Source organism: Telopea speciosissima, chromosome 3 (assembly GCF_018873765.1).
Source record: "Telopea speciosissima isolate NSW1024214 ecotype Mountain lineage chromosome 3, Tspe_v1, whole genome shotgun sequence".
NCBI classification, from domain to species: domain Eukaryota; kingdom Viridiplantae; phylum Streptophyta; class Magnoliopsida; order Proteales; family Proteaceae; genus Telopea; species Telopea speciosissima.
Window position 1 is genome coordinate 20,924,257 of NC_057918.1, and position 23,551 is coordinate 20,947,807.

General features: G+C 37.7%; 2 protein-coding genes across 2 annotated transcripts in view; both read left to right on the forward strand.

The window, feature by feature from the left end:
• The window catches only part of LOC122655737 (DNA-directed RNA polymerase III subunit RPC10-like), a 28,764-nt gene extending 18,369 nt beyond the window's left edge, over positions 1-10,395 (forward strand). The window contains exons 4-5 of the mRNA XM_043850039.1: positions 7,392-7,398; positions 10,380-10,395. The gene's annotated coding sequence lies outside the window, so the exon portion shown is untranslated. The remainder of the gene's footprint in view (positions 1-7,391; positions 7,399-10,379) is intronic.
• Positions 7,469-23,288, forward strand: LOC122655736. The gene is made up of 5 exons (XM_043850038.1): positions 7,469-8,669; positions 8,771-9,588; positions 9,673-9,762; positions 21,967-22,794; positions 22,913-23,288. The coding sequence occupies exons 1-5, from the start codon at positions 8,561-8,563 to the stop codon at positions 23,036-23,038; spliced, it is 1,971 nt and encodes a 656-aa protein (XP_043705973.1). The 5' UTR covers positions 7,469-8,560; the 3' UTR covers positions 23,039-23,288.
• The last annotated feature ends 263 nt before the right edge of the window (positions 23,289-23,551 follow it).

Genomic DNA, 23,551 nt, shown 5'->3' on the forward strand with positions numbered 1-23,551 from the left:
TTTAGGTGAAATCATAACCGAACCGTTTATTCAACAGTTTTAGGTACCGTTTGACAATGTGTTGTTTTTGCTGTTTCTGTGCCAATAATGTTCCTAGCACACAAATGGCACAGAAAAGCGTTTGATAAACCTGTTTTGTTTCAGGTGTTTCTGTTACCATAAATTAAAATTTATAACAGTTTATGCCCAAAAAACGTTATTGTAAAAACAAGAATTTCTTGTTTTTACCACTTTGTGGTCCAAAGTCCAACAGTGTTACCCGTGTTTTAAAGAAAAAGAGCCATTGAAGAAAGGTCTCATCTCTCAACTCTCGCTCGACCATTCCCTGAAAGCTCTCCTCTCTCAACCTCATTCTTGAAGAAAAATGCTTTAACTCCATGAGTAACGGTCTGAACTCCACCTGAACTCCACCTGAGAAGATGGACGTATACCTCATCTTGAAGAAAGGTATGAACTCCACCTGAGATCCTAGTAGCCTCTCGCTCTAGCTCTTTGAGAAATGTCTGAGATCAAGGCAACCTTTCTCTTTCAACCTCCTTCTCGAAGACATTAGGGTAAACTCTACCTTCAACGAACGGATAGTGCAGTGGTGTAGGTAAGATCTCTCGGTTCATCTCTCTCTGTTTCTCGCCTCTCTATCTCGCTCTCTCAGTAAAATCTCACAAAAAATCAACACATTTTGTTAGGTAAGATGAGACTACTACTCTTTGCTGTTCTTCGATTGAGTTGTAGGTCGAAGCCATCCAGTTTCAATTTCTTGGTTTTTAAACGGTTTTTGAATTGTAGGTCGAAGCCTACTCTCTGCTGTTCATCGATTGAATTGTAAGTCGAAGCCATCCAGTTTCAATTTCTTGGTTTTTAAACAGTTTTGGTTTTTAAACGATTTTTGAATTGTAGGTTGAAGCCATCTATTTCGTAAGCAGTTTCGATTTCTTGGTTTTTAAATGGTTTTGGTTTATCGACCCTAAATGGTTTCGTTCATAGTTTTATAAATTTGATTCCTATATGAATTGCCTATTTTACACTGAGTTTAATGCTTGCTGGATATACTCAACAAACCACATTGAAAAATGTATGATTCTAATTTATAGAGAAGCCAAAATATTCATAGAAACATTGAATACTATGATACTAATGTATTTGAATGAATCAAACCCAAATATTTTATAATAATTTTCACATATACATTTCTAGCAATCCATGTTTGATTTTCATTATTTTTAAATTAAGCAACAACCTATTGTCTGATGGCATTAATGGTTAATTATTGTCATTACATATTACTAATATTTGTTTCACTTTAAACGGTTTACCAATGATCTAAAATTTGATTTAAACCGTTTAATTAAATGGTCCCAATTTTAAAAAGTTTCGGTGTAAGGGACTCGATTCGATTTTCGGGGCTAGCTTGTTGCATGCACCAAAGAAACTTTAGTTGTGGCTCGAATTGTTGTATTGGCAATGATTATGACCGTAATCATTTTTTTAATATCATATACCTCTTAATAAAAAATTATAAATCAAAGATTTGTCATGTCTGTACTGATACCAATTGAAAGAATATATGTATACTATATGGATATCAAATGAGTATGCAAAACAAAGCGTTAATGTGCATTGCTAACATTTCATAGATTGTGAATAGATACTAACCATATAATTAAAAACAGTTGGTGTCTCTCCTATAATAAGTACAAATAGGTCGACGCATAAAATAATACTTATGCAAAACAAAGCGCTGATGGGCATTGCTAACATTTCATAGGTTGTGAGTAGAGACTAACCATATAATTAAGAACAATTGATGTCTCTCCTATAATAAGTGCAAATAGGTCGACGCATAAAATAATACTTTGTACTTTAGAGATGATTAATTGAAGCCCCTATAATAATGCATAACTACAAATAAACCTGTTAATGGGCTCAATCCAACCAAATCCATTAGTCAACACCTTCCCACTAATCCATACCCATACAATGACTGGATGTTAAGCCATACGTAATGAAAACATCACACTCTTTGCCACCGGGGTTGTATCTATCTCTCTCTTCTTCACATGAAATGACATCGTTGCCCTCTAATGTATGATACCATTTTGTTGCACATGGTTGGTGCGTCCTCTCCCATTATGTATAGATACAATATATAAGGCTATGTGTCACACATATGTATTTTATAGTTACGATAAGTAACAATAGAACCTATATGTATATCATTGATGATGGAGTTTATTTGATGGTCTTGGGCTTACTGAGTTGATTTGTTTGAATATATATTATTGATTTGTGGTTTCTATATCATTTTAAGTGGCTCATTAGAAAAACAAAAGATGAACAAACTGAATAGTGTAATCAGTCCAAAGGTAATGCAAAATGAATTAATGGGATAAATAACATATCTATAAAAATAACAGCTAATTTATTTTTTTTTTATTTGAATTATGAATTGCTAATAGTCGAAGGAGCATTATCAATTCATAAATTTAGATTTTTTTTTTCTTAGGATAAGCTAGTCCAAAGTCCAATCAACCATCCAACCTTAAAATTACTTTTTTTATTTTTCTAGCTTGAACCAAACCCAAAAATTAAGATATAGTTTGTGCTAACCTCTATCCAACCATTAGGCCGAGTCAAGTCAAAGATTTCCAAAACTTAATCATGGGTCACATAGACTCAGTTAATATAAGAAATGACCAAACTCAGTCTAAATCAGTCTGAGTCATATGAGACTCTGTGCTTTGATCTGAGTCATAAGAAACTCGTCGAGTTTAGTCTTTTGTTTTTTACATGGTCTACGACTCGATACTTAGCCCTTCATCTTCCCTTCTCCTTTGAATCAACTCTCAGACTTATTGCTTTCTTCTTTGAACCAACTCTCCAACTCGCAATAGTGAGGTGGGACGACAACTTTTATGGTATTGATTTGGACATCACAACTTCTCTCTCTCCCTCACACCCACACTACTGTCATTGGTCGCATAGGTGTGAAGGTACATAAGTGGTAAGCAGAGGGGATACGATTGGTGGTGCTATGTAACGATGGAGAGTAACGATGAAAGGGAGGACCATATGTCACTAATGAAAGTCATACGAGAGATGTTGTAGATTGAACCAGTGGTGCTGCACAATACGGGATGGCAAGGAAGGGGACAGTGCAACTGCAAATCGTCTACCAGACATTCATGGTGAGGGTTGTCAAAGAGAAGTCGAATCAAAGAAAATAAAGGGGAAAGTGACAGAAATTGAGGAGTTCAAATTACAGAAATCATTTGCATGGGGAGAGGACGTGTATATAGTAATCAATGACTTTTATGGTGTTGCAACTGGATCCAACTAGCCATTGTAGAATATTCAAGAAATGGGAGGTAAAAAGACAATTTTTTAAGAGTAAAGTAGTAAACACTAAACGTGATGGTGTTTTGATTTCTTTTTACTTTTATCCTATTTCGGTCTTTCCCAATGTGTATCGTGAATGACGATACCTTTTCTCTTTATTTCAACTTACTGTGACATTAATAGTCTTTTATTTAAAAATTGGAAATGCAAGACTCGCTTTGACCATGTATGACCCTAGTTATTTAATTCTCCGATTAATTCGCGAATAATTTGGCCGAATCGAATTATTCTGAATAATACAATTATTTCTTGCCGAATTCGAATTAAAAATACAAATTGGAAAAAGCACGACTTATTAGAATTATTTAAAAACTCGCGTTATATTCGGCCGAACCGAATTGTATCTGCATAATTCGGTTAATTAAAAAAACTCCAAAAAATCCCGTTACATATTCCCCTAGGGTTGCACTTTCACCCCTTTAACAGTTTAACCCTTTTACAGTTTTACCGTGTCTCTGTGTCTGTGAGAGAGACAAAGAGTCAAAGAATCGACCAAGTCTGTCGTCTGGGACTCTGGGGCGCTTCTTCTTCTCCGACTCCGGCCACCGCTGCAAGCAACAACCTTGCTACCTGCAAGGTTGCAACAGCTATCTCGTACTTTCGTGACTTCCATCCCACATCCCCACATCCCATCTACAGATTTGCTGCCTCGTTCAGAGATTGGAACACTCCATCTGAAGCTATCTTCTTCTTTTCCGTCCCTATTCAGATTTCAGCCAGCGAGACTGTTTCTCTTCTCCGTCTGCCTTTGTAAGTATTTTCTAATTTCTCAGCCTTAGTGACTCAATGTTATTGATGGATTTTAATTTTACTTTAAAAATATTTTCTTCCAAAATTGAGATCAAGATCCATCGAAGAATTAGAAAAAAAATAAAGATAAACAGAAAGAGTCTTTCTCACTTGGATTATGTGTTTGGAACTCTGGACTATAGGTATAGGAGCCATGGGGAGTTGGGGACAGTAAGATTCACATTAAAGAAAGAAAGGAGTTAGTAAGAAAGAGACTTTTTTTAACCAAAAAAAAAAAAAAACAACTACAGTACTCTCTATAGGAGGAATTTACCTAATGATGGAATTAGTAGATTATAAATGCTTGTATTCCCAATTTTATGTTACTTGTAATTTATGTAGGTATGTTAATTGATTGATAATGTTAAACAGATACTATAAATATTAAAAATAACGTCCGAATTTTTTGCCCGACTTTTATTTTGGTAAACGAATAATTCCCGAATCCGAATCCGAATCCGAATCCGAATTTTATTATGTCCGCTTTTTTTACCGAAATCTTAAATTAACAAAACGAATCATTCCGAATAATTCCCGAATCCGAATTTGCTAACTAGGTGTATGACTCATCCGAATCACTAAGTTTTGAAGAGAGCGAGTCGTGTCGGAAAACCTGGTTTTCAAACTATGCCCCAAACATAAAACTATGCATCCTTTGTTATTGCTTCCGATGAAAAATCCATAATTTTAAAAATTGGACCAAACTAGAAATCAAACCAAATCAATATTACTCTCTTTTTTGGTCCGGTCCTCTCTAAGACCCCCTCTTTAAAACCACACAAAATCGGGTGATTTTGAAAATTGTCTGCTTTTTTGTGAACCATCCAGTTTGGACTAGTGGTTTTATTTTATTGTTATTGTGTTTTAATTTAGCATTTATTTATTAATTTCCTCCTTTAATCAAAACCATGATTCTTTAGTCAAAACCTATCTTAATAGATACTAGGAAGCTTTTCAATTCACAATTCAGTCTAGTGTTGAAAACTATTAAATAAATTTATAATTTAAAAATTATATATATATATATATATATTTTAATTCCATTCATTTTATGTTGATATAAATGGATTCTTGTAGTCAATTTAGAGCTTTAAAACATTATATTTGTAATGGGCTTATCATACAAATGATTAACATAATCTTATGCTTTGCAGCAAATAAAGAGAGTCCCACTTATGTACACACTACTTGGATGGGCTGTTCTAAGCCCGCTAGCTCTTGGGCTATAATACTAAGCCTATCTCTACTTGGCCCACTCACTTCCCTAGATGGATGATCTTTTCATTTTTCGTAGTTATTAGTTTATTTTGAAGAATGATAGAGCCTATTAGATAATTAGAATATCTATGTAGGGCATGACTATATGGTTCTCAATATCTACGTGGGACTCTCTCTAATATGAAGCCCATTATCCACGAGACTCACAATAAAATTTAGGGTTATAAATGGATAATCGAAAATCCGAATTCGATCCGCATCTATATCCGTTTAGGGGCATCCGTATTCGATTAGAGATATCCGGAAAAAAAAACCCAAATACTTCGATAAAAATCCTAATCCGGATACTTAATTATAAAAAATTAAATAAATAACGATCTTGAGGGTTTTTGAAGATTCAACAGGTTCTAAAATATGAGGAAAAGAGAATCGTGATCTAAAACTATGGATTGAGAGTGAATTGTATCCACTAGGGGGAGGAAGGTTCGGGTTACACAAGGCAGAGGTGTAAACAGATGGTCGAAAATCCGAATTCGATCCGCATCCGAATCCGTTTAGAGGTATTCGTATTCGACCAGAAAATATCCGAATCCGATTACATTTGATCCGTATCCGATCCGTTTACATGCCTACTGAATAAATGTGTTAATTTGTAACCTAATGTGGAATTGTGGAAAACCACATTTGCATTCATACAAAAGGAGCATACCTAGTGTACGAGGTTCCCACCACTGTGGGATCTAGGGAGGTCATATGTATGCAACATTACCATTGAGTCGCGCCCGCCATCTACACATTTGCATTCATATGGTACCTGAAGTAGTACCGGAAAAAAAAAACATATGGTACCTAAATACTAAATTAAATGGTCACAATATCTACACCCACTTAATAATCTACTTGAAGAGATTATCTATTATGGGAAAATGGAGAGGGGTTGAGAATTTATTAGTATAGAAGTTTAACATTTGGAAAACCTAAGGTTCAACCTTTATATCCATTAAACCCCCTCTTCCCCCCCAAAAAAAAAAAAAGGAAAAAAAAAAACAATTTCGTTACACCTTCTCAGGGTATTTTAGTTGCTAGAATCTATAGAATTACATAAGTTCTCAAAACCATCAAAGTATTAGAACTACCTAAAAAAAGTTCAACTCTTTAATGTTCCTATACTTATCAAGATATTTATATACAGATAAAAAAAATAAAAAATTTCTATACAAAACCAATGTACCATAGGTCCTCTCATATGGAATTTTTTAAAATTATTTTCTCTCTCCTATCCTGACCCTGTGGACCCTATGTTGATGATGTAGTTCTTTGCTATGCCATCAGCGAGGGTGGCTCAGAGAATCCTCTTCCTACCGATAAAGTTAAATCAACAAGTTAAATTCCATTTTTTTTTAGACATTTCAATACTCTAGAACAAAAATATTGTAATAGAAAGAATATTGACTATAATTTTTGTCTTTAGAGGGTTTAACATACATAACAATTTGGTAAACACTAAATTTTATATTAAATTTTTTTTTTTAATGGCTTTTAAGATATTTCCCATTTGGAAAAAAAACCTAACAATAAATATTTATTATTATTTAAAAAAAAAATTATTGGATAGGAGACAAGGAAACAGTAAGGAAGGAAATAGCCATTAGTAGAGTACAGAAGATAATACATAGAAAATAATGTCCATAAACTCTTACACATGATGTAAGTCGGGCAAGTTCGTTGTGTATATAGACTATAGAGATAGAGGATTTTTTAAGGTGAACTCATTCTCACAGTTATAAGAGGAAAAGGCAAAAGAAAAACAAACCAAAAAAGGGTTTTATTAGTACTAGAGAAACAAAGAGGCGCTTCTCTTCATACGTTTTGTTTTAGCAAAACCAAACAAAATAAACTGATACATTGAAAGACCTTCTGTCTCTCTCTCTCTCCCAATCTCTCTCGGATAAAACCCTCACTCCTTCCCTCCACGGCGGCCACCAAAGCTCGTTCGTTTTCTCCAATCGTTTTCTCCAATCTCTCGCTCCAACACACTACACACACACACACACACACACACACACACACACAAAAGGTTTTTTTCTGAGTCTCCAATTATATCTCAACTTCTCTCTGTCTCTCCTTCTCTTCTTGAAACTGTCCTTTTGGGTTTCTAACTCTTCGTCTAATCCTCTTCGTTTTGGAATTCTCTCTGAAACCTACTACTCAGCATTGGAAAACACTTGGCGGTTAATCGAACGGTTAGGGCTGCTATGCTTGGATCCTGCGGTTAGGATTGCGGGCGTTCAAACAAACCTGTTTCGTCTGTTCATCAATTGTTAAGAGGCAAAGGGTTAGTTCGTTTCAATCTATGCTTCAAACCCTTTTGTCTTCTTGTGTTTTTCTCTGATTTCTGTTCTGTTAGACCCTAGTTTCGAGAATTCTTGTCGTGGGCTTCCATTAAATTTTCCATATTTTTTGACCCATTAAATTCTTTTCTTGATCATATTATTGATATCTAGGGTTTTTCTGATTCTAGGGTTTGCTGTTTCCCGGAGTTTACTTTAATGGGTTTCAATTGTTGGCCTAGTGACGTTTTGTTTTCTTCATTATCCGCTAAAGGGTAGGATTTTTGTTTGTGGGAATTTCGATTCGAGAGTCGTTGCAGAGATGAGGGTCTTCTGAAAGTTTCTATTGGAGATTGCAAATCCATCTGAAGCGTAGAGAAGCCCTTATGGTTCTTTCTAATATTTTCTTCGTTGTTTCCATTGTCATTGCTTTACCTACCATGTCATTGTAAACAAGTAAAAAGAGCCTTTTTGATTCGGGCTTTCACTTTGATTGAAGTTGTACAAAGAGGACAAACCCTAGTTATAGCTTTGAGGGTATTAGTTTATTGTTCAACTGAAGGTTGGAGTGTCAGAGTCTTGTACAGGAGCCTCTGGATTCGTTTTATTACCCTTATAATCCCTCTTGAGTGGATTTAGACAGAAGTGAGGTTTCAAAAATTTCTTTGAATCGTTTAACGGGATTAGAGTGATCTTGTTGTGTTGGTTGCAACAACTGAAACGAGCTTCATCTTCTGGGTAATGGTGTTAGGCTGGATTAATTTGTGAAGGCATATCGTATTGGGATTTCCTTTTTAAATTGTCTCTGATCATGTTCAACGTCCGTTATGGAAAGAAGTGAGCCTACATTAGTTCCAGAATGGTTGAAGAGTACTGGAAGTTTAACTGGGAGTGGCAGTGCAGCCCACCATCTTTCATCTTCTTCCCCGCATTCAGGTACTCTTAGTTCCTTTAATTCTTCTTCACCATATTTTATTTTAGAAGTTGGAGTTTATCTCTAGATAGCTTCCATTTGAATGAGTGTTTCATTATTGTAGATGAGCATACTGTAACACTTCACGCGAGAAATAGATCTTCTGTGAGCAGTGTTGAATACGATTCTTCTCGTTCTACTTTTTTGGATCGGTCCTCCTCAAACTATTTTCGTAGGAGTTCAAGTAGTAATGGTTCTATACATGACAAGGACACATCTTCCTACTCACGGTCTTACAGTGGTTTTGCGAGGAGCCACCGTGACAGGGACTGGGAGAAGGATCTCCTTGACTTCCATGATAAAGATAGGTCAGTGTTGGGGGATTACAGGGACCGAGACTATTTCGATCCTTTGGGAAACATACATACAAGTAGGATTGAGAAGGATACTTTAAGGCGTTCACAGTCAATATCAGGAAAACAGTCAATATCAGGAAAAAGAGGCGACAGCTGGCCCAGAAGAGTAGCAGCTGACTCTAACAATGGCAACAGCAACAGTAACAATCACAGCAACAGCAATGGTTTGTTAGGTGGGTCTGCTATTGTGAGCAGCATTCACAAGGCTGCATTTGAAAGGGACTTCCCCTCCCTTGGAGCTGAAGAAAGACAAGCAGGACCTGATATAGGAAGGGTCTCCTCCCCCGGTTTGAGCACAGCTGTTCAGAGCTTGCCAATAGGTGCTTCAGCTGTGATTGGAGGTGAGGGCTGGACGTCAGCACTAGCAGAGGTGCCTGTGATCATTGGAAGCAATAGCATGGGACTCTCATCAGTTCAACAAAGTGTGCCTGCAACTTCATCCTCTGTGGTATCAAGCACATCAACTGGCCTCAACATGGCTGAAACATTGGCACAAGCTCCTTCACGAGCTCGTGCTGCTCCCCAGGTAACTGAGCTGTTCCTTCTGTAATTCTATTAAATATTTTAAGTTGCTCTATTGATAACGGTGTCCTTGTCTGCTTTATTGTAGTTATCTGTTGAGACGCAGAGGCTTGAGGAGCTTGCTATAAAACAATCAAGGCAGTTAATTCCTATGACGCCTTCAATGCCTAAAGCTTTGGTAAGAGCTATTTCCTTCCCTTTTTTTTTTGATTTTGTAAGTTGACTGCATGTTAACTTGTACAGTTTTTGCCTTACCAGAACCTACTCCAACCCCCCCCCCCCCCACCCCCCAAAAACAAAAAAAAAAGAATACATCCAGTGCCAGTGCTGGAAATGGTGGAAGGACAATCCTGTTGTTTGCTCAGTCTGGTTCCAAGGGAAATAAAGGGAAAGGAAGTGAAATCAAATAAAACCTAAAATGGTTGCAAGGGAAATGAAGGGAAAGGAAGTGAAATCAAATAAAAACTAAAATGGAAACTTTTGTAATCCTTACTTAACATTATTGTGTAACTAACTCCAGAACATTAAAAAAACTGGTTATTAAACTTTACTACAATTTGCAACCAAATTTCTTGGTTTTAAGAAGGAAATAAACCAAATCTCGTTATTAAACTTTACTACATTTTACAACCAAATATCTTGGTTTTAAGAAGGAAATAAACCAAATCTCGTTATTAACCTTTACTATATTTTGCAACCAAATTTCTTGGTTTTAAGAAGGAAATAAACTTTCCATTTGAAAAGTATGATTATCATATTTAGTAATAGTTTAAGCTAGTTACATTATTGCCAAAGTTTCATTTTTTAAGGGAAGAGGTTCCCCACTATGTCAGATTGTGGGTGACAAATTGTACAATTGGGGAGGGTTTTAATGAAGAGAGAGTGTGTGGGTCCCACGATGGTTTATGAGAGGGCGTATAAGGAATCCGCATGCTGGCGTCATGTGGTTCCTTTTCCCTTTTTTTAAAAAAACTGATTTCACTTCCCTTCCCTTTGTCTGCAATCAGAAGGAGCCTTATGGCTTCCAGGTTTTATATTAAATGAGCTTTTCCTTTTCTATTTCTGCCTCTCATCTGGTCCTCTCTCTCTTGGATGTATCGTGATGATATGAAATGCCTATAGAGTAAAGGGTAGTACTATATAATAATAATAATAATTATTATTATTATTATTATTATAGTAATTATAATAATAATAATTATAATAATAAGAGAAGTAATTTCCCCTATGAATAACGGAAATCCTGCCCCTATGATGGGGGCGCGCTCCCCCACAAAGAATTCTTCCCCTAATAATAATAATAATAATAATAAATAATAATAAGTGGGTTATACAATGTAAGTCACCTTTTCATGGATATGGCTTGGTGGTCACTTTTGCTGGACAAGGATTTGATGGATCCTTCATCAAAGATCCAAAGAATAAAAAAGAATGTGCTTGAGGATTATTAATTCAAGTGGTGGTGCAAACCCTGGTTGGAATAACCCTTATTATTTAATAATAGTGGAAATTCTGTAAGTAAACTGAAGTTGCAAAGGAAAGATGGCATTCTTGTAATAATCAGATTTTTCGAGAGTTAAATGGATAGAAAAAGGAGAGAGGACATAATAGCGAATAATATTTACTTACCAAAAGCAAACTTGGAAGAGAACTAAAATAAATGATAAAATTGAATTAACTAAAGAAGGAAGGGCAAAAGGGGAAAATCAGGCTTAAAATTACAATGTGGGAGGGATGGGGGTTACCTTCAACCTCCAGCCAAAACAGGGAGGCGGAAAACCCAGTAGGGTTTCAAAGAAAAGGGCTCGGATTCGCCTTGATCAACATGAAACTTGACTAAACGGATTTGGTTCAGTCGCAGTAGCAAAACCGCTCCCACCCTTTCATCAAAAGCATGACGCATGACCATAGTTGTCACGGCAGTTAGGCGACCCAAGGCGGTGGAGAGGGCCAAAGTTTAAGGCGACACCAACTAGGCGAACAAGGCGTCCAAGGCGCCCGGATGCCTAGGCGACGCCTTGACAACTATGCGCTTGACGTAGTGGAGGAGTCGATGGCCCTTTAGGGAAACAGATGTGATCCATGGTTCTCTGGTCCTTGACAGGCTGGGTCCGACTCAACCTTTGTTAGCAAAAAGGCGTTTAAAATGCCGTTCGCATTTTTTACCGTTTAAAACGTTGTTTGCCGTTTGATTGCGTAGTATATAGGAAAAATGGCAAACGGCAGACCCCTCCGTTTTAAACATGTATGCGTTTTTTTAAATGGTAAAAATGGAAATAAAAAAACCCCCAAATCACAAAACCCCTAAAAACGATTCTCTTTCCCTTTGGTCTTCCACTCTTCACACTCTGCGCCGTTTCTTGCATTTACTGCAAATCATCCCCAAATAAAATTAAAAAAAAAATCCAGTTGAAGATTCAAAGAGATCTGAAGTCCCTAAACCCTTTCTCTTTCCCTTTGGCCTTCCCACTCTTTGCCATTTCCTTCAACTCATCCAGTCATCCCCAAATTGAAAGAAAAGAAAACTCAGGGCTGAACTCTGCGGCTCTGAAGTCTGAAGGCAAGATTGCGAGAATCGTTTAACCATTGGGGCTAATGTAGTCCTAGATAGATGTTAGATCTACTAGGAGCCAGGTAAAACAAAATCTGTTAAGCTATTGGTTTGGAGAGGCAGATTTTGAGGAAATTTGTCAAGACTAGGGTTTGGCTTGGGGTATTGGGATTGAATCTTATATGGTAAAGCAGGGTAGGTTTAGGGCAGGCTCTTAAACCAGGTTTGGAAAGATTTGGATGAGAATTTAAAAAACAGAAAAATTAGGGTTTCGGGTTTGAGGAAGAAGAAGGTGGTGAGTTTAGGGTTTATAGTGGAGGGTTTGATCCAAGGTTTGGATTGAGTTTCCCAAATAGGGAGAGGGAGATTCGATCCTAATATGGGGGTTTTTTTAGGGTAGGTTAGTTCTGGACAGGTTCTGGGTTATTTTAGGGTTAAATGGATATGAGGGGATGTTGGGTTTTGAGGTAGGAAATGGGACAGAACTGAGGATCGAGTGGAAGGGTTGATAAGAAGAAGCTAAGATCCAAACATGAGGTGAATCTAATAAAGGAATGAAACTAGAAAAGAAATTTCATGAATGATAAACACTTACTGGATTTGGAGAACAGCAACTAGAAGATGTAGAAGAGAATCTCCCGATCTGAACAGATGCAGGGAGTTGATTGGAGTTCCACCAATCCCTCACCTTGTGTTCCACAAAGCACACTCACAAGGGAGCTGGGCAACAGCAACAATGGCAGCAAGCTGAAACAGTTTTTTTAGCAAAATGAATAGTGGGGAGCCTCCCACGATTTACTTAGCTATATTAAGGCTGAAAGCCCAAACCCTAATACAAGATCCTCTAAGGACCAATAGAAATAGGCTAACTTCTAGCCAATGGGACTGAATCACTTAAATTGAACCAAAGGTTGAACCTGGTTCAATTTAAGTTTACAAACCTGGTTCAAATTAAGTTTTACAAAATAACTAAATATAGAATGAAAGTAAGGCAAACTAAGGCTCTTCAATTTAATCGGCCCTAAGCTTAGGGCTCTCTCTTCTTCTTACGGATGCTTGGACCTGCATCAGGGGCTCTGAAGGCGTTTTCTGGCTGGTAACAGAACTCTCTGCTGCTCTGCTAGTCTGCTCTCCTCTTCCTTCTACAGTATACTCTGCTCTCTCTTCATTGTTTCTTCTACGAATACAATAGGCACATGGTCGACATTATTGACTGTTATGTTTGGTAGGTGTTGAGAGTTAGGGGTATTTTGTGTCTAGTCAACATTGTTTCTGTGGTCTTCTAAATGATTGGATGTAAGAAATTACAAGTTGCTAAAAGTGTTGCTTTTTTACTGTTGTCTTTGTTTTGCCGAGTCCTCTTGTTCATTAAGATACTGTGCCAGTAACAATTTCTGAATTTATTGTCTTGATACTCGTAGCTCCGACATGGCCAAATGGTTTTTGGAGTGGGGGGATGTGTTGAACCAAAAATCATCAATTGTTAATTTGTTGTTTGGAATTTTTTGTCATTTGGTTTCTGGAAAATTTTGATGGTGCTTATGTACTTCAATTTAAAAGTTGAAATCTTGCTAGTTTTTGCATTCACCTGTTTCCCTCCATTTTCCGGTTTGAGCCATCTTGACCTTTTTTAAATCTTTATACTGCTGTTGGTTCTTCCAGTGTGGCAATATTTGGTTGTCTGTACGCTGTATACATGTTTGAGAAAAATTTATGTTAGTGTGTAAGAAGATGTAAAATATTGGTTCTAGGATTTTTATTGAAGAGCATTTCAAACTTGAAATCAGTGATGTTTCCTCCTTCAGGATATTCATTTCCACTCAAGAGGTTCATCTATTTATTGATTTTATGTCCTATTTTATTTTGATTTTTGAGTTATGTTGTCTGTAATTTCTATGACTTATACTTGAGGTTATTTCTGTGGTCCAAAGTGTGCCCTTTGGCCAAAATTTTGGTGCTGTTTGCTTGCTCATTCAATTAGCTTCCCATTGAAACCAAGATATTGCAACTCGGAGCTGTTTTGGGAAAGTTATTGCTAATATACTGAGGGTCTCTGATGGGATTTCAAATTCTGGAAGCTTAGTTGGTGGTCAAAATAGTCTGGAAAGTATAAAGTAGTTCAAAGAATTAGAAAGTATCGTTAGAGTTTTGGTTTTTAGTATGTTAGAGAGGTTAGAAGGCAAGGTTGTTTCATTACAACCTAGTGGTTGCAGGTTCCAGTCGGGAAACAGCCTCTCCACGAAGCAGGGGAAGACTGCGTGCATTATGTGATGCAGATAAGTCACTTAATGGGCTTATTTTATTGGAAATAAGCCTTGAGTTGGGTTATGCATATGTTGGGCCTTTGATCCCATGAGTTTTCTTTGTAATGAGTCAATGTAATGGCCTAAAATACGGGTAGAAAGTAGGAAAACGGGATTTACTTCATTAATTTAGTTTTTTTGTCCTGTTTTGAGTCAGTTTCTTTCATTATTTTAGTTTCCTAGTCAGTTTATGGTACCTTATTAGTTAAGGATTGGGTTAGGTCTTTCCTTTTTAGTGTTTGTTTTTGAGTCTTCTATATAAGTTTGTAAGGGACTACAACCTTGTACACAAATTTGATTGATGAGATTGAGATAATAAAAAGAACATAGCTTTGTGCTTCTCGATGAGAGAGTATGGTGAGATACCATTGGTGAGAGGCTGTGGGTGAGAGATGAGTCTTAGAGAGACTATCCTATCTTCTTCTTCCCTGCTTTGATTTCTTGTTTTTTTTTTTAATTTTATGTTATTGTTCTGAAATTTCCTGCTAATCTGAGAACCAGTCGAAGTATTTACTGTTGCCGGACCTGAAGTTTGCGATCCTCTTGTGAACTGGTTTACATTATTTGGTATCAGACCCAAACATGGCCAGCTGTGAACTACCGGAATTTTACTATGGGCTGCAGCTTGGTCTTCATCATACCACGATGGTCGTTTGAATGTTCAAAACTCGAGGTTCAGTTTTTCTAAGTGGGGGGGGGATTGATGTAGATCAGGTCCTACGATTGGGCATCAAATTGGGTTCAATTCTGGTCCATATTCTGAGCCATTGAACCAGCATGTACCTGCCTACCTGGCCTATAATTTGTGGGCATCAAATTGGGTTCAATTCTGGTCCATATTCTGAGCCATTGAACCAGCATGTACCTCCCTACTTGGCCTATAATTTGGGTCACATTCAGCCATCGATTTTGTCCAAAGAAGAGATCGTGATAGCTGATTTAAGGGAGGATTATTTTCCAGATTTTGTGGGCCCATTCTGGCCAGTTGCATGGAGATAAATTTGGAGAGAAATTGGCAGCTTCAATGGGTCTCATGGCCAGCTTGCATCGAGGAGATAATTCAGGATATCAGCCAGGTTATTATTGGCTGGAGTAGTTTGTTCCTTGCAGTAGAAGGCTACTAGTAAATCTCTGTGGGGCCCATGAGAGCTTGGATGGAGAATGTTTCTAGGAGATAATGGCCAGCTGGATAAGATCAAGTTTGAAGATTAATACCAGGAATTGAGTTGGGTTATATTGGTTATCTTATTCAGTTATTTCCTATTTAGTCATGTAATTAGAGACATCTTAGGAATTAGTTTCCCACTAATTTTTGGAGTTTTGTTTAATTTTAGAATTTGCATTAGGTTGTAATTGATTCTATAAATAGAACACAAGGCTGAATACAGCCAACGATTTGATGAGTAAAAGAAGAAGTTGTTTAACAACTGTGACAGCTGTGAGATGCAGTTGAGTGGGAGAGATTCCTGAGAGGTGAGAGACCTTACGAGAGGTGAGAATGTGAGATACCTCAGGTGAGAGTGAAAGACTCGATCCACCCTTCTATCCTTTCTGCGGGTCAGTTTCCCAAGGAGTTTTGCTGAGATTCTGTGTGTTAGTTCATTACGATGCTGATTTCTTGTAGGAGTGTTAGTGTTGTCTCTTGCAGCCTAGCGTCCCTACATTATTAGGAACCTCCCCAGACCCTGCAAATGGCAGGGGCATCGTGCACTGGAACTCTCTTTATAGAGAGGTAAGAAGGTCTGGAAGAATTCTATTTTGTTCATGGAGGAAGTTATCGTGTCTATGAGAAACATGAACAGAATTGATTGTAATTCAGTTCAGGTTTCTAGAAAAAATCTACAAAAACAAGAACTACAATTATACCAGGATCATGTAGAATCAATAGGATGGAAACATGAACAGAATTGATTGTAATTGGTTCCTACTGCCTGATTAGCCTGAAAGTCTGGTCGAGTATGCAGTTTTATAGTCTGGTTGAGCATGCAGTTTTATCATGCCTATCAACTAATGAAAGAATCCTGTGATTCAGATGAGAATTTGTGGATGATTCTTGGCTGCTGCTGTTTCAAGCTAAATTCAAGAACTAAGAAATCTCAGCAGAATCTGATGTTAGAATTGATAAACAGTTTAATAATAAGGTTGACTGATCTCTAATAACCAGATTTGAAAGAGAGAATTTTAGCAGGTATATAAAGCTGAACAAGAATTCAATGAATAGAGAGAAGAAATTAGAAGAAACCAGGATAACATTTGCAGAACTAGAAGAAGAAGAAGTAAGAATAAGAAGGATAAGTGGAAGGAATAAAGGAAAGAGATACCTGGTGGAGTAATTGATTTCTCTCTTCTCTCTCTCTCTCTCTCTCTCTCTCTCTCTATATATATATATATATATATATATATATATATATATATATATATCTGTGTGTGTGTGTTCAACATAGGCCTTGGGATGCATCGGTATGGAAGAGTGATTTGATTCTGATTGAAGGAGCAAAAGAGCTAGGGGCAGGCCTAAAATGACCCTAGGAGAAGTAGTAAGGAAAGATATGTATAATTTATGGAAGGAGATGCAGTCAAGACTGCCCAATTGGGATAAGCCTAGGGAGATCTAATTTTGCGCTATGCAAGGGTTCTATGGGCTTTGGCTGGTTAACTTTGGGTTATGTATTGTATTGTGCCTTAAATAGAAGCACATAAAGTGGGGGTTGAAGTAATACACAAGATCAGTAGATAAAATTAAGTGATATGGTGCAATTAGAGTTTTTGAAGACCAATTGGAAGTTCATGAATGACCTGGGTTGTAGTGAGACAAGGAATGAGTGCTTGTGAATTAACAGTAGATTTGGTCTTAAATGGAGTATAGAATATGATTTGTGTGGCTGACTCAACTTGTTTGAGTAAGGCTTTGAGTTATGCCAATAGAAACTTAATTAGCCATTAGCCATTAGCCATTACAATCAACCAACAGGTTTGATGATGCAGTTACACACTGGGTTAATTAGGAGTTTTTTTAAAAAAATATTTTCTTTCCTTTATTTTATTCATGTTAATAGAGTCTTAGGATAGAGTGTACAGTCTGGTTCAAACTCTACTTCAGTGTTAGAGTTTGAGTAGGTTAGCTTTTGTTACAAGTCTTTAAATATGTTGAGCATCATAATATTCATATTGGATGAGATAAAACATATTGGAGTTTACTGTTGCAATGGTGTGATCATCTCTCTGCACTCTTTTATTCCATTGAAGGTGAAGTAGTACTGCTCATTAATTTAATTCCAACCTACTCCTTTTCTATCAGTTCTAATCAAGGTTCAGTCCATGCTTGTGTGTGCTTTGCCAAAACGAGTCCTGAGTACCAGGAACTTACGAAACTAGCCCTATTAATTGAGTTTCTATTATTCGGAGCGGGCCCGCAGTGACCCAAAGTGAAGGTGTTGGAGGGTTGCATCACTTGAGCCTTATATCCAAATGCTCCAAGCCTAGATTCAATTGGTGGAATTTATTCTAGGAAGATCTTTGCAGGTCCAGTGAAGTTAATGGAGAATCAATGCCACAACTCGTGGTAGGGGGATATCTGTAGAACATTTTTGGTGAGAGTAGAAGTTGCAGTTTGTGGTAATATGTTTTTCCTTTTGGGGGGGGGGGGTTGTTGTGACTAGCAAGGTAACTAGATGGCTGTTTAAAGTTGCTCTGTAAAAATAATGTGGCTCAAGGTGAACTTGGAAAGGATTCTTGGCTGGGTTATACTTGGGCAGGATATGTAAACCTTTACGGTTGTGACATTCATAGATGGCCCATTATCAATGGTGTCAATCTGACTGGGGTTATTGGAAATCTTGCTAGGTGCTTGGAGAGGTGGAAAGAGGAACTGCTTTCTTTATGAGTAGGGTAACCCTATATTGTCTGCTCTTGCTAACATATCCTTCTGTCTCTCTGTTCATTCCTCAAAAAAGGGTTATTGAAACCCTAGATAATTTCAAAATCCTCTTTTAGGGGGATCTGTTAGTAGCTGGAAGGGGCCATATCATAATTTGGAGCCACATTTTGCAGCTTTTGAGAGAAAGAGGACTTGGTTTGGTTCAAACAAATCAATAATTCTTTCATTTTCTCAAATACTAGATGGGTGCAGGAGATTGGTTCAGATTCTCGGTATACATTTTTTGCAAGACTACCTCAATGTGAGATCCACTTATATGGTTCCTTGGTAGGGGAAAGGGTAAATTCACGATTGTGCTTCTCATTATTATATATCCCTTTCTTTTCTCCACCCCTGAGGGTTGAGATGGGATTGATTTTAGGCTTAGAAGGAGACATGACTGAATCAGTTGGACAAGTTTTCATTTCCTAGGATTTTGATTTTTCTAGGATAGGGGCTCCTTTTCCCCATGGAACATTTAGGAAAATTCTTTTTCTGGACCTTATCCTTGAAATGCGTATTTGTTTTCTTTTAGTTTAATCTCTTTCTGGTCTTGGATTTGAACAGCAGGTCTACATTTGCAACATCTGTAAAATGCAATGAAGCTGATTTCAGACCTTCAGGTCTTCTGGTGATTTAGGTGTCATTACTTGTTTTTGTTTCCAATGCACTGCAATAAATTGGAAAGAAGTAAAGTTTTATCGAGAAATATTTACTGACCATATGTATCATACTTTTGTTTATCATGCCTTGCCATTTTATTTTCTGTTGCATTGTTATATAGATTTTAGCTACTAGAAGAATTGTAGGTGGGCCTGTATATATTTTTGCCTTAACTTTGCAAAAATATTCACCATAAAAATCAAATTATTTATTGCTACCGAGTCATTTTATTCATTTATTCTATGTAAGCTCAGAACTATTGGATTGATGATGGTTTGAATAAGTGGTTTAGATGGAAGTCTAATGTTAGATAAATCGTGAGCAAGACCCTAGAGAAGTTTGAAAATGCTCCCCCAGCAGTTGCTTCAGCTGCTTACATTGAACCAACAAATATTTTAGGTCCTGCTGCTAAGGTCTTCAGTCTTTAAGGTTCTTGTTTCCTCTTTTTAACCCCCGTCTCTCTGTACTTCTACTCTTACTCCTCTTTTCTCTTTTTTCCTTTTGCTGCGCCCCTCCTTTTTTTGTGTGTCAAGAGGATCCCAATGACATGCCAATGCCATATGGCAGTGCCGTCAGAGGTTGAAAAATGACTTTTCAATGCTATATGGTTTGAATGGTTAAACTAATTACAACAACAACAAACTCAGCCTTATCCCAACTTAATGGGGTCGGCTACATGGTTCCCAACAAAACCAAATAAGGAAAATTGAGTTCCAACCAAAAAAAGGGAAGAAGATGAGAAAAGAGGGAGGGGGGAAAGAGAAGAGAAATGAAAAAGAAAATACCAAATGAGAGATAGAAATAAAAGGAAAGAGGAGGCACAACCCAACATGACAGAAGAATCTCAGCTATATGGGGTATGTTACTTGGATCCTTGCCCTCCAATAGACTCTATCTGAGGTCATACTTGGTACAAGCCCTAGACTCTGCATATCCTTCCTCACCACTTTTCCTATGGTCATTTTAGGCCTTCCTCTGTCTCTTTTAACTCCTTCGATTGTAATCATATCACTCCTCCTTACTGGGGCGTCCATAGGCCTCCATTGAATATGACCATACCACCTTATACGACTCTCCCGGAGCTTGTCATTGATTGGGGCAACTCCCAAGTCAGCTCTAATATGTTCTTTTCATACTTTATCCTTCCTTGTTTTTTCACACATCCATCTGAACATCCTCATCTCTGCTACACACAGCTTATCAATATGACACTTCTTAACTGCCCAACATTCTTCCTCATACATCATATCTGGTCGCACAACAGTCCTATAGAACTTTCCTTTTAAGCTTTAAAGAAAAACGTCGGTCACACAACGCTCTGGACGCACCTCTCCACTTCATCCATCCCACTTTAATTCTCTGTGAACATCCTCCTCTTTATAACCTTCTTTACTTATGATTGACCCCAGGTATCTAAAATAATCACTTTGCTGCAACTCTCTTTCGACAATTCACCCCATATCAGTATCCATCATAGTGTGACAAATTACATATCATATACTCCGTCTTTGTTCTACAAATCTTAAAGCCTCTTGTTTCCAAGGTGACCTCCGAAACTCCTACTTACAGTTAATCCCTTCTTTTGTCTCATAAGGGCTCAAGGCTGATCCCTGGTGCAACCCAATCTTAATTGGTAATTCTTTGCCCTGGCCTCCCACAGATCTCACACTAGTCACCACACCCTCATACATGTCTTTAATTAGATCCACAAATTTACTCTAAACTCCTCTCCTCATTAGAAAATGTTGGATTAAATCTCTAAAATCTCTAGGGACTCGGTCATAGGTTTTTTCCAAGTCAATAAAGACCATATAGGGATCCTTCCTACTATCTCTATATCTTTCCATGAGCCTCCTCAATTAGTAGATGGCTTCTGTCGTAGATCTACCTGACAAAAAGCCAAATTAATTCATTGAGATGAGTGTCTCTCTTCTCAAATGGGCTTCAATAACCTTCTCCTAAAGTTTCATAGTATGGTTCATAAGCTTTATGCTTCTGTAGTTATTGCAGCTTTGGATATCACTTTTATTTTTGTAGATAAGCAAAACCAATTAACTAATTGAGTGATTTGTTTTGATTAATCTTAGTTGGAATGAGTGGTTTGGAAAGAATTGTACTTCCTACATGGTGCAGAAGTGTGAGCAAGATTATGCTTGAGAAATTTCATGACAATTTCCTACTGCTAAAGCCCATTGTCTTAAAGTTCTCGTTTTCACTTTTTAATGTTCCCTCCTCATGATTAGTAAAAGAATTTTTTTTTCTTATGCTAGTTTCTGGTAGAATGGTCACATTGGGAAACTGTGTGCTTTTCTGGTGCATGGCATGGTTTGTTGAAAATGAAAAGCATCTCTGATGTCATAAAAAAGAGAGCATCTTAATGCTTTTGATCTGTTACAGTTTGTGTTCAGAATGTCCGGCTATCCTCAAGATTAAGGCTCTCAGTAGGACTGTTAGATCGATTTTTTTTAAGGATGTAGTACCTGTTGTGATTTGAGTCTCATTAGTTGGTTAATGTCTCATTTTCTGTGGATGGAGATTGACCATTTAATTTCCTGTTTGTGTGTTTGATTTAATCAGCATGTTCATATGGCTGTCCATTGTTTGTTTGAGCTTCATGATCTTTACGTTTTCTAGAACTATCCAATAACAGGGTAAAACATGCCTCTGTAATTCCACCCTGGGAATATTGCCTTACCTTTCTATAAATAGTGATGCGAGATACTTGTTTTGATCGCTGGTTATTGATACTTTTGCTGTAGTTGATCAATCTGCAGGAACATTGATCATTCAGGACATAATAATGTCATTTGTTGTTTCCTTCCTATGTTTAGATTCTATTTCATTGCTGTCCTAGGTTTCAATTTGGCTTGTTTGATTTTTGTCATTGAATCAAGTCGTATGTTTTACTGCAAACGAAAACTGATGATGTTTTTTTTTTTTTTCTTCCAGGTACTCGGTCCTTCAGAGAAACCAAAACCCAAAACATCAACAGCAAGGACTGGGGAGTCGAGCATGGGTACAAAGACTGGGCAGCAGCAGGTCCCATCTTCACACCTTGTTAATCACTCTCTACGTGGTGGAGCTGTGAGATCTGATGTTCCGAAGACATCTCATGGTGGAAAACTTCTTGTACTCAAAGCACCTCGAGAGAAGAATGGTGTCTCACCAACTGCCAAGGATGGCTTGAGTCCAACAAATGCCAGCAGAGTAGTAAATAATCCACTTGCTATTGCTCCATCAGTTGCATTAGCTTCTCCATTGAGGAGTCCCAGCAACCCAAAACTTGGTACTGCTGAGCGCAAGGTACCTGCTTTGTCTGTTATTCATGGACCCACTGTGGAGAAGAGACCTACAACTTCCCAAGCACAGAGCCGAAATGATTTCTTCAATCTCATGAGGAAAAAAACTTCGACGAACCTTTCTTCAACTGTCCCAGATCCGAGCCCTTCTGTTTCTTCATCTATCTTAGAGAAGTCGTATGATCTGGTCAGAGAGACTGCTACTACTCTAGTTAGCCCTTGGTGTAGTGATGCGGCTTCATCAGATCCCTCTGCTCTGGAGTGGTCATCTGAGAATGGGGGAGACATGACCCACAATGGTTGTGCTTCTGAGGAGTCTCACATATCTTCTAACAAAGAAAACAAACATTCTGTTCCCGATGAAGTTGTTCATCCAGATGAGGAAGAGGCTGCCTTTCTACGTTCACTTGGATGGGAGGAAAATGCAGGAGAGGAGGAAGGTCTTACAGAGGAGGAGATAAATGCTTTTTACAAAGAGGTAAACAATGCATGCCTTCTTTCAAACAATCTTTTTAATCTATGCATGAATATTTTGGACACATTGAATGTTCTCTGGGTATAGAATGTTAAGGTTGTCGTTTTGTCATGCTGTGCAGTATATGAAATTGAGGCCATCCTCAAAACTGTGCCGGGGCATGCAGCCAAAGCTGGGGTCTAATGTGGGCAGTTTGGAAGGTGCTTCCCCTGGACTGAGCTCTTCTGACTCTGAAACTGAAGCATGAGTGGCTGACGGGTCCTTCACATAGAGGCAGAGACACAAAAGTTTCATTTTGCATATTTTGCTGGCAGAGGGTTCGTTCTTTCGTTCTTTTTCTTTATGGTTTTTTGATTAATATTAAGGTGGCAAGCCAAGAAGCTGAAGGGATTCAAAAGAAGAGATTGAGAGGGAATTAGGTGGGATTTTTCTACCCTGGCCATTTGCAAAGAAAGTGGAAAGTGCAATAAGTTACATATGTTTCCTTTGTTGAGGAAGTCTTTGTGCTGTGCTGTGCTGTGCTGTGCCTCTGCCAAGAATAGGGTGTTCTTGAGGAGGTTTTCATGGGTGAGAAGAGGCGGGTAGGGTAGGGGTTTTGTTCTCACTGTAAGAAGCAAGGAAAAGTGCATAGATTGGGATTTTTTTTTTTATTATTTCAACTTTTTTTTGGCCGGTGGGGGAAAAAAAGGGCGGGGGAAAATTAAGGAAAAAAGCTTATGGTATTTTAGTCAATTGAAGGAAAAGTAAAAAAGTTATTTTT

Excerpts from the sequence above, each read along its gene's own strand:
- LOC122655736 (XM_043850038.1), top strand. The coding sequence starts at position 8,561 with ATGGAAAGAAGTGAGCCTACATTAGTTCCAGAATGGTTGAAGAGTACT. Across the intron at positions 8,670-8,770 it reads ATCTTCTTCCCCGCATTCAG|ATGAGCATACTGTAACACTT; the intron begins GTACTCTTAGTT and ends TCATTATTGTAG. Across the intron at positions 9,763-21,966 it reads CTTCAATGCCTAAAGCTTTG|GTACTCGGTCCTTCAGAGAA; the intron begins GTAAGAGCTATT and ends TTTTTCTTCCAG.